The 11,253-nt window shown below is 46.6% G+C and overlaps 1 protein-coding gene across 1 annotated transcript; it reads right to left on the bottom strand.

Moving 5' to 3' along the window:
* Positions 1–483: 483 nt before the first annotated feature.
* PERCC1 (proline and glutamate rich with coiled coil 1) lies at positions 484–1,441 on the bottom strand. The gene has a single exon (XM_081338632.1). The coding sequence runs from the start codon at positions 1,326–1,328 to the stop codon at positions 492–494; it is 837 nt and encodes a 278-aa protein (XP_081194758.1). The 5' UTR covers positions 1,329–1,441; the 3' UTR covers positions 484–491.
* Positions 1,442–11,253: the final 9,812 nt, after the last annotated feature.

The raw sequence follows: 11,253 nt of genomic DNA, 5'->3' as shown, positions 1-11,253 counted from the left end.
TGCCCTGGGGTCATGTGATCCTCTTTGGGGACCTTTTGACAAGCAAAATCAATGGGGAAGCCAAATTTTCTTAACGACCATGTTAATAACTGCAGAGATTCACTTAAGAACTGTGGCAAGAAAGGTCATAAAAGGGGGCAAAACCAATGGTGGGATTCAGCCGGTTCACACCACTTGGGCAGAACCGGTAGCTAATTTTTTGTTGCCCAGGCCCAGAATGGACTTCCGGAAGTGGCATCGATGCAGAGAACCGGTTGTTTGCCTATTTGAATCCCACCACTGGACAAAACTCACATGACAAGTGTCTCACGTGACAACAGAGGTTTTGGGCTGAATTGTCATCATAAGTCAAGGATTATCTGTTACTGGTGGAGACCGACATTTCTCTGAATATGCATTTAGCAATGTGCACATTGAACCAATGAGAGAAAGGAAGGCTGCCAATGGGAAAATAAAGGTTTCCCACCTCTCCTTAAAGCCCACTCCACTTCTCAGTGTCCATCACTGGTGACCTCACCAAGCTGCTCTCGGCTGGCATTCAGATCCTCCTGACCAGATTCAGAAGTCCAATTCGCCAGTAGATCACTAAAATCTGGAGGATTGCCATCGGGGGTACCTACAGGGCTGAGCGTTGGCTCCCTCCAGAAGGACTGAGGTAGCTTCCTGCTCTGCATGGGGGTGACGTAACCAAATTTCCTCTCCAGCCTCGTCAATTTCTTACTATCGGGAGAGAGATGCCGTTGAAGACACTTACAAAGACCGTACTCAAAAAGTTCAGCCAGGGGACCCAACTTTTTGTCTTTCTCACACAGGGATCTCCAGAGCTGCTCAAAAGTCTTGTGGGGGTCAGAAAAGTCTTCTTCATCATCATCAGTCTCCTCGCGCTGAGAAATCCCGGTCAGATCTGTGTAGGACGTCGCTCGTCCTGACAGTGGTAGGGAGCAGAAGTCCTCATAAGTCTTGCAGCTGCTTCCCTCCACCCCTTCCTCGTCCTCCTGCTCTTTGTTCTTCTTGCCAAAATACCTCTGGATGTCGTGGCTGATGCGTTCAGCAAATTGGAGGAGCTGCCTTGTCTTTTTAGTGTTATTGACGCTGGGGTTGACCTCCGTCGCCGCATCTTCATGGACAGAACTCATCAGATCTTCTTCTAGGTCCATGTCTTCCCTTCCTTCCTCTTCTGTCTCATCTTCCTCTTCCTCTTCCGTGTCTTCTTCCCCAGATAAATACTGGAAGCTCATCTCCTGGCCAGCTATGGAGGTCAGAAATGGATACTGGAATTCTGTGGGTAGACGGAACTTGCTTAGAGTTTGTATCACCCCAGCTGCCATCTTTTTCCTCTTCGCTGTTCAAATGCTTGACTTTCTGGATCAAAGGAAGGCCAGAGAAAAGTGGGAGTCAGCTGCTGGAAAACAAAGACACAATGAGACTAGGTCCTATCAACGCTGTCACTCTCTCTTTCTAGGGACAAATCCTGGAGACCAGGATGGAGCCACCAAGAAAGGAAAAGAAAGTTGGTTGGCTTGTATTGTAACATCTCTAAACTGTCTTCTTGAGATTGAAACAAGGTCAACGTTAAACAACAATCCCATTGAACAAACCCTTGAAGAAATGGACAGAAAGGCAACATTAAATAGATCAATTGCTTTACAATACCTTGGTAAGACCACACCAAGAATATTGCATCCAGCTTGGCTTGCCACGATATAAAAAAGATGTTGGGACTCTGGAAAGTGAGCAGAGAAGAGCAATAAAGATAATTAGGGGGGTGGGGACTAAAACATATGACGAACAGTTGCAGGAATTGGGTATGTCTGGTTTAATGAAAAGGTGGACTAGGTATATGACATGATAGCAGTGATCCAATATTTAGGGGCTCCTACAAAGACCAGAGGGTCAAACTATTTCCCAAAGCACCAAATGGTAAGACAAGAGACAATGGATGGAAACTAATCAGGGTAAGAAGAAACTTAAAACTAAGGAGAAATAGCCTGACAGTGAGAACCATCAACCAGTGGAACGGCTTGCCTTCAGAAGTTGTGGGTGCCCCATCACTGAAGGTTTTTAAGAAGAGACTGGACAACCATTTTATCTAAAATGGTATAGGGTCTCCTACTTGTGCAGGGTGTTGGAGTAAAGACCCCCCCAAAGCCCTTCTAACTCTGTTAGTCTGTTAAAACCAACACCTTCGATATCAAAAATATTTATGTTATTTATTTATTTATTAAACTTACATACCGCCCTTCTCCCGTAGGACTCGGGGCGGTTCACAAGGTTTTTCTTTTTAAAAAAAAAACAATACAAAAATTACAAAAATTAAAAACAATTAAAATGATTACATTAAACTTGAATAAATAAAAATCCCAATTAGAATCCAATTAAAACCCCAATTAATAGTCTCAGTCCAGGCCAGAAAGCTCAAAGAGCCAGGTCTTCAGGTCCCGGCGGAATGAGCGAAGGTCAGGGGCAGTCCTAAGCTCCACGGGCAGCTGGTTCCAGAGGGCAGGCGCGCCCACTGAGAAGGCCCTCCCCCTGGGTGTTACCCGCCGGCAATCTTTTACCAGCGGTACCCTGAGAAGACCCTCCCTGTGGGAGCGCACAGGACGAAGGGAGCTTGATACCGGCAGCAGGTGTTCCCTCAAATATCCCAGACCGAAGCCATTTAGGGCTTTATAGGTTATCACCCAAAGTCCTGGGTCCTAGAGCAAAAGTTGTGTCATTTGAAAAAAAAAAAAAAAGCAAAACGGAGAAATAAGATTGGATTTATTTGCTGGTATCCTCATCTTTGCTAATAGCTGCCTTTCCCATGCCGTAGTGGGACAGGATGATGGGATCTATAGTTCAATATACCTGGAGGCTACCATGCCAGAGAGAAGCTGATTTATACTGCCCTCTGGATTGGGATCTTGTTTGCAGAAGATCGCATTCTTGCCATTGTCTCCCAGGATAACACACCCTGCATAAAATGGGGGAAAGAACCCCAATTTTGATGCCAGAAACCTGAAGCATAATTTTGTATGATTAACTACAGCAATATTCAGTGTTTCTCCTCTGTGGGCTACCCAATGGGCTCCCTACACAAGGAAGATACATATATTATGGAAAGAACAGCATTTTGTCTGTATTGGGCTAGTTCACTATATCCAGAGAATCCTGGATGATGATGGTTTATTCGGAAAAAAAGGACCTTTCCTATGTCCAAACTCCCAGAATTGAAGTCCACAGGTCTTAAAGTTGCCCAGGTTGGACACCCCTGCACTATATGATTCAGGCCACCTACAAATATTATTCTGAATGCTCCTTGCTTCTCTTGTTCAGGCCCTGCAGATAGAAAATTAGCTTTGCACAAGGCAGGCTAAATAAGGACCCCTTTACTATTATGGTCTGTTTTGTTTTCACCTGACAAGTGCATTCTTTTCGGTAAGCTTTAGAAATAACCCACCCTTCACCCTCCCTTCCAGCATGAAAGTGGCCCATTGTTTTGAGTCTTAAGAGTGCCAGGTTTGGACCTCTGCTCTCTCATTGCTCCTTGAGTTGCCTTGGAGCTGTACAAAAATCACCACTAGACCTATCTGGTGGACTTACTGGGAAGACCAAAGAGGAGACATCTGCCTAGATGCATAATGGAGAGTTAAATTAAGGACGTACCCGTCATTTTGCTCCACTCAATGGGCCTTTAGCGAGAAGCCAGAGACTCAAAGGCCTGGTCCCCCCCCCGCCCCCCGCACACACACACCAGTAATCTCCAGGATGCTTACCTGATCTCTGCAGGTAATCCCCTCTGCCTCCTTCTCTGCTAGTTCTCCGCCCATCCACCTGGAGCCAAAGTATTTATAGAGGAGCTGCAAGATTGAAGACTAGCAAATATTTGGAGCCTGCATTGTAATCGTAGACTCCGTAAACAAAGCTCGGGTTTGTTTTAGTGCCCGGCAACCGAAGAACACCGTCGACAAGGAGCCAGCGAGGACGGGTGATTGGGACTCACCTTTAATGGTGGACTTCCTGGGCGATTTTCAAGTGTTATGGCCGCTGAGTTCCCTCCGCGCTCGGCAGTTCCAGCTGCCGAACCGCCTGGCGCCCATCGGCCCTTATCTCTCACACTGATTTGGAGACCAAATTGATCCTGGTCAAATAGGCATAAAATTAAATTTCATGGTCTTTTGACTTCAGGAGTAGGAATCATCTCTAGAAGAAAAGTAATGCTTATCTAACAATTTGTGAGCAAACAAGAGATGCTGGCGTTCTTCTCTTCCTTGGAAAAAAGTCTTTTCTAGGGAAATGCGAGCTTTAGGATACAAAGGAAGGTTGGAAGAGCCAAGCTGCTGGGGTAGAAATAATGGGGTTCCTTTCATTTTAGATTTAAAAAAAAACCTGGGGGTCTTTATTAAACAGACCACAAAGGGAAATAATAACAAAACATTAGAAAAAGAAAGAGTGAAAGAAAGGCAAGGAGAATTTCTCATAGGCTGTAGCCTATGAACGTTTGAAACACAGCACCTACTGACCAAAGTGTGGTCAAAAAAGGCAAGATGGTGGTGGCCGTGGGAACAATCAAAGCTCTGGCTGGCTTTTATGTAGGACGTGGCCACCATATTGCTTTTTTTTTTTTTACCCATACTGCCAATATCCCTGCAAGACACTTTCCTCAAAGAATTATCTTACGATAATATTGGTTTTAGAATTTCAAAAAAAGCAGTCGTTCATATTTTTTTTCTGTTAACTTATTAAAACAAAACAAAACAAACCTTGCATTTACCATTTTAGTCCAGTTTCTCCCTGAGGAAGTAAAAAGCAGTACAGTGGAGACTTCGCACATAAGGTAAGATGGTCTGAGATTTACTGACTGGTTCAAAGTCATTCGTGTTCTCCATGGCTAAAAAAAATAAAATAAAATTGAATGAGAGTTTGCCAGCCCTATTTGACAGTTTCCCCATTTACAGCATCCTGGTAAAGTGAAAAGGCTTTACTCTTGTTTATTTGTTTATTTCCCAGCTTTATTATTTTTGCAAATAGCTCAAGGCTGGGAACACATCCAACACAACCTGCCTCTTCCTACTTTCCCCACAACAACCCTGTGAGGGGGGTTGGACTGAGAGACAGTATGGCTGACCCAAAGTCGTTCAGCTGGCTCTTGTGGCTAAGGTAGGACTTGAACTTGCAGTCTTTTGCTTCCTAACATGAAAGCATTAGAAACCAAGAATGGAGAAATCTTTCTTTAAAATACTGTAATGGGCAGATGAAAGAAACTCTATTGTGCAGAATTTGCAAAAATGCAGATTTTAGTAGATGTTTTAACCTATTTTTCCAAATGCGTAGTCTTGTGCAACACGACCCTGAACAACTTTTTGCAACAAGCCAGCTTTTCCTAATATGTTGTTTCAAGGCATCAATTTCTCTAATAATAATAAAAAACAAAGAACATCTGTCTGATTGGTAAGAGAGGACACCCACTTGAAGGCAAAGTTGAAGGCAAAGACTCAACTCTTTGAGCAGTCCATAACGCTGGAGGAAAGTGGAGGAAAGGAGCCACAGCAGCAGCAAGGAGAAAGAACTCATTTACAGCGGTGATGGCTACACCGTGGGAAATTCTGAAGGACTAGAGGACAGATTGTCCTGGAAAGATCTGGGTGGTCACTTAGAGTTGACACTGACAGCAATCGGGGCATGATGGCTGTTCAAGACCCAAATTCCATGCAACGGGTGAGCTCCTGTTCCTCGCCCCAGCTCCTGCCCACCTACCAGTTCGAAAGCGTGCAAAGGCGAGTAGATCAATAGGTACCACTTTGGTAGGGAGGTCATAGGGTTCCATGCATCTCAGCATATAGTCACACTGGCCACCTCACCACAGAAATGCCTTCCAACAATGCTGGCTCCCTCAACTAGGAAACAGAGATGAGCACCGCCCCCTAGAGTCGGACAGAACTAGACAGGAGAAAACCTGATAGCATCTGAGGCAGGGGTCCCCAACTCCAAGTCTGTGGACCAGTACCGGTCAGCGGCATGCCAGCAACCGGTCCTCACAGACAAGCAAAGCCCCATCCATGAGATGCAGGCAATATACAAAACCACGCATCTTCCGGTCCATGGAAAAACCTCTCTCCACAGAACCAGTCCTTGGTGCCCAAAACGTTGAGGAACTCTGATCTAAGGAGTAATAATCAGTTATAAGCAAGGACTCACAGCTCTCCTTAGAAGATCATATAGGGGCTGTGACTAGAGGGGCCTTCGCCCAGGTTTGTCTGGTGCGCCAGTTGCGACCCTATCTGGACCTGGATGCCTTACGTACAGTCACCCATGCACTTGTGACCTCTTGTCTTGACTACTGCAACGCTCTTTACATGGGGCTGCCCTTGAGAACCACTCGGAAGCTTCAACTGGTGCAGAGTGCAGCTGCACGAGTTCTTTTGGGGGTCTCCCGATACTCCCATATTACACCTCTGCTCCGTGAGCTGCACTGGCTTCCAGTTGCCTTCCGGGTGAAATTCAAGGTGCTAGTGATGACATACAAAGCCCTACATGGCGTGGGTCCGGATTACCTACGGGAGCACCTACTGCCAGCGTCAACATCCCTCCGTCCTGTGCGCTCCCACAGAGAGGGCCGCCTCAGGGTGCCACCGGTCAGAGAATGTCGGCTGGTGACCCCCAGGGGGAGAGCATTCTTGGTGGGTGCACCAAGCCTTTGGAAACACTTACCAGCTGAAATCCGGATGGCCCCCGACCTTCGCTCCTTCCGGCATGATCTAAAAACTTATCTATTCCAACAAGCCGGCCTGGCCTGATGGATTTGGGTTTTAAAATTATTTATCTAATGTATTCTTACTTTATTGCTCTGTACACCGCCCTGAGTCCTCCGGGAGAAGGGCGGTATATAAAACAAACAAACAAATAAATAAATAAATTATCCTACTCTCAGTAGGTTGCCCCCTATCGTTTTGGAGAAGAACTGAAGGAGATAGTCTCATAATGAGGAAGCAAGATTTTTGAAGGAATCTCAGTTCCTTCTCAGGCTGGATAGTAAATGTTCCCCCTCCAGGGCTATCAGATTCGGGACTACAAATTACCCAGAGAGCCACTACAGGACAGCAAACAGACAGCATCTGCTGCCCCTAGTGCTTGTCCAGGGTTTTGCAGGCCAGATTTGGAAGCTCTATTCTTCCCCCTCACTCCCGCCAGGGAAACAAAAAGGTGAGAGAAGGAGAAAGATCACTACAGGTAGTGCTTGCTTTACAACCACAACCGAGCCCAAAATTTCTGTTGCTAAGTAAGACCGTTGTTAAGTGAGTTTGGGCCCATTTTGATCACGTGACCGTGAGGATGCTGCAGTGGTTGTGAAAAACAGTCATACGTCCCTGCTTTCAGTGTTACTTCGAACAATCACTAAATGAATGGTTGTAAGTCAACCATTGTAGCCACAGGGGGTCCTCGACTTACAACAGTTCATTTAGTGACCATTTGAAGTTACAGGTAGTCCTCAACTTATAACAATTCATCCTTACAACCGATGTAGCATCCCCATGGTCATGTGATCAGAATTCAGATGCTTGGCAACTGGTGTGCATTTGTGACAGTTGCAGTGTCCCAGAGTCACGTGATCCTCTTTTTCTGACCTTCTGACAAGCAAAATCCATGGGGGAAGCCAGAGTCTCTTGACGGTTGTGTTCCTAGCTTAACAACTGCAGTGATTCATTTAACAAGTGTGGCAAGAAAGGTCTTAAAATGGGGCAAAATTCACTCCGCAAGTGTCTCACTTAGCAAGAGAAATTTTGGGGCCCCTTGCGGTTGTAAGTCTTGGGACTGCCTGTATTTATTTTTTTTTAAAAAAAGAATTAGACGATCTACGCCTTTAGGTGCAGAAGGGATCCTAAGACTCTGGATCTACTCCGTGTTTTGAAAGATCGGTCTCGTTGGTTTGGGGAGCCAGGAGCAGCCTCGGTGACGTGAACGGGAGCATATTGGAGGAGCAATGACTGCCTTATCAGCTACTGCTCGGATCTGTTTGTCAAGTCTGCAAATGGGTTAGATAGCTGCCTGAGAGGCATGAGGGCTAGCCAGAGGCAATGTTTGGAGAAGACAAAGTACTCCCATACGGGGCTGGGTTTTGCACGTCATTTGTGCAAAGGGCACCGGCGAAAGACACACCTCGAGAGTGGGGGGACCAGACCTTCTGTCCCTTTGTGCAAAGCAGTGGATTTGACAAGCGGGCTACTTTTGCCAATCCTACGGAGAGTCAACCTTCTATCTAGAGCAGGGCTTTTCAACCTTTTCAGCCATTGTACCACTTTTAGGATATGGCAACATCCAAGTACCACCAGTCACCTAGCAAGGTGTCAAAAAGTTGATGACCAAAAAAAATTAAAATAAAATAAAGGAAAAAAAATGATAAAGTACAGGTAGTCCTCAACTTAAACTCAAATACTTTGGCCACCTAATGAGAAGGAAGGACTCACTGGAGAAGAGCCTAATGCTGGGAAAGGTTGAGGGCAAGAGAAGAAGGGGACGACAGAGAATAAGGTGGCTGGATGGAGTCACTGAAGCAGTAGGCGTGAGCTGGACTTCAGAAGATGGTGGAGGACAGGAAGGCCTGGAGAAATGTTGTCCATGTGGTCGCAATGGGTCAGACACGACTTCGCAACTAACAACAACAAGAAGTCCTCAATTTACAACAGTTCACTTAATGACTGTTTGAAGTTACAATGGCACTGAAAAAAGTGCCCCCCAAGCCACAGCCGAGCAAGACACCTGCCTGCCCGCCTGGCGGCGCTCTTCCTCCTGTCCGAGGTTTTCATTGTTGTGAGCATTTCTGTTGAGGATTTGCAGCGGGGGTGGGGTGGGGGGTGTTTGGTTTTTATTCCCTTCCCATCTGCTGGATGGTTGGAGCAGGTTTTGGTCACTTCACATGACTCTGGGACACTGTGACCATCATGAATATGAATCAGTTGCCAAGCATCTGAATGTAAATCACAAGACCCTGGAGATGCTGCAACATTCCAGCTGATCGGCGCTTCTTCTGGGCTCAGCAGAAGCGCCAGGATCAGCGCCGAGCTCCAGCTGGAGCCTGGCGCTGATCCTCGCACTTCCACTGAGCCCTGACAGCCCCGAAGAAGCGCTGATCCTGGCGCTTCCGCTGAGCCCTGACAGACCTGCAGCTCCAGCCATCTCTCGCTCAGGCTTGTGCAGTGCTGCCACTGGTTCAGCTCATTCCCCTCCCCCGCTACCACTTTTCTAGGATGGCCGCGTACCACCTGCCAGGTGCTAATGTACCACAGGTGGTACCATTACCACTGGTTGAAAAGCCCTGTTCTAGAGGAGGCAGTTGGGGCTGCCCACATCAAACCCTTTGGCATTTCCAAAAGTTGGAAATAAAGCATTGAGAAGGAAGAAAAGGACAGCCTTAGGGGCACAGGAGTTAGCCTAGAAGAGCTGGATTCCAGTCCAGTGTCTCCCACAATCCCTTGCTGTTCCTCTTGCTTGGCAAGGGCTCATGAACGTTGATATCCAAAAGGTTTAGGGTTCCTGTTCCTGTCCTTCTGCCATCTTCTCCTTTTGTCTTCCATCTTTCCCAATGTCAGAGTCTTCTCCAATAAGTCCTCTCTTCAGATTAGGTGGTCAAAGTACTTGAGCTTCCGCTTTGGTGTCTGTCCTCTCCTTGCAGTCCAAGGGACCCCAACACCACAATTTGAAAGCATCCATTCTTCGTGGCTCAGCCTTCCTTGTGATCCAGTATGGCAAACTCAAAAGGTGCCAATAAAAATGGGCAATTCATGCTCAATCCTCCGTAACTCTTCTCAGAGTTCCGTGCACTTGTTATGTCCTTGTTTCTACAATGCCGGTGAATACAAGCATGTAGAAAGGTACAACCTGGTGTTCCGCCTAATGGGCAGAAGATAACTTAAGTGCTTGTTGGGTTAATGGCCGTGTAATATTGGAGCCCGTTTGGAGTGCTAACATATTGGAGCTATTGATTTTTTTTTCTGGCATGGAGGCCAAGAAGAGGCCCAGTCCACATTTAGGGTGCAGTAGAAGTCCCTCACCCCAACGCCGGGTTGCTATTTTTGGGGCCCCTGAGAAGACAAAACAAAAGAATGGCTCAAAAGATGGACAATGAGAAAAATCGAAGGAGAAAGAGAGCTATCTGGACAGGAACTAGGTCCAAAAACCTCACTACAGTGTTCACACAACATGCTTAACCAGGAAGTAACTTTTATCTGTAAGTTCTCCAGAGTTGCCAGCCTTGACATTGAAATACTAAACAAACAAGGTAAAGGTAAAGGTAAAGGTTCCCCCGCACATGCCTGCTAGTCGTTTCCGACTCTAGGGGCCGGTGCTCATCTCCGTTTCAAAGCCGAAGAGCTGGCGCTTGTCCGAGGACGTCTCCGTGGTCATGTGGCCGGCATGACTAGACGCCAAAGGCGCACGGAACGCGGTTACCTTCCCACCGTAGCGGTCCCTATTTTTCTGCTTGCATTTTTACGTGCTTTTGAACTGCTAGGTTAGCAGAAGCTGGGATGAGTAACAGGCGCTCACTCTGTTACGCGGCACTCGGGATTCGACCCGCCAAACTGCCGACCTTCTGATCGACAAGCTCAGCGTCCCAACCCACTGAGCCACCGCAAACAAACAAACAAACCTCTCATGATAGAGCAGTCTGTGTGAAAGCAGTAGTTGGTTCATAATTGAACAGCCCATGGTTGGCAGGATGCATGAATGCATTCTAATTTTGCTCAAGTTGGGTTCAGATGTGACTTGAGAGCAACACCAATTCCTTCCAACCTGTCTGTCTCCCTCCAGGCGTTCTAGATATGTGGATGTCGCCACAATTCTCCACAACAGCCAAGCTGGTGGAGCAATTCTACAGCTGAAGCCCACACATTCAGAGGGCAGCTAGCTTGGAAAGGCTATCCTGAGACCCAGTGGTCCATCTCAATGGTAGATGTAGTCAATCTAGAACTGGAAGGTGCTTCTTTTACTAGTTGAATTGAAGCTTGTCTCGAGTAGAGATAAAGTCTATTCCCTCTTTGGATAGATGGGTTTTCTGACCCAGAAGCTGCTCGCTTCTTCCTGTTCCGCTGTCCATTGGTTTACCAAGCTGAATCAGAGGAGTCATTTAAGCCACCCCAGAATCATAATTACTTTCTAGCACAATTACATGCTTAACCGCTTAAGAGAATAACACTGCATGACTGAGACAAAAATAAAATAAAATACAGTTCGTTAAAAGTATTGCTGGATCTAAACCTGTGGCTGAAGTGAAGTGAG

This window comes from Vipera berus (assembly GCF_964194415.1).
Source record: "Vipera berus genome assembly, chromosome: 13".
Lineage (NCBI taxonomy): Eukaryota > Metazoa > Chordata > Lepidosauria > Squamata > Viperidae > Vipera > Vipera berus.
Note: the sequence above shows the minus strand (reverse complement) of the source record. Positions and strands in the feature narration are given on the sequence as shown.

What these genes read in the sequence shown, in the direction of transcription:
- PERCC1 (XM_081338632.1), bottom strand. Translation starts at nt 1,328, where the DNA reads ATGGCAGCTGGGGTGATACAAACTCTAAGCAAGTTCCGTCTACCCACA.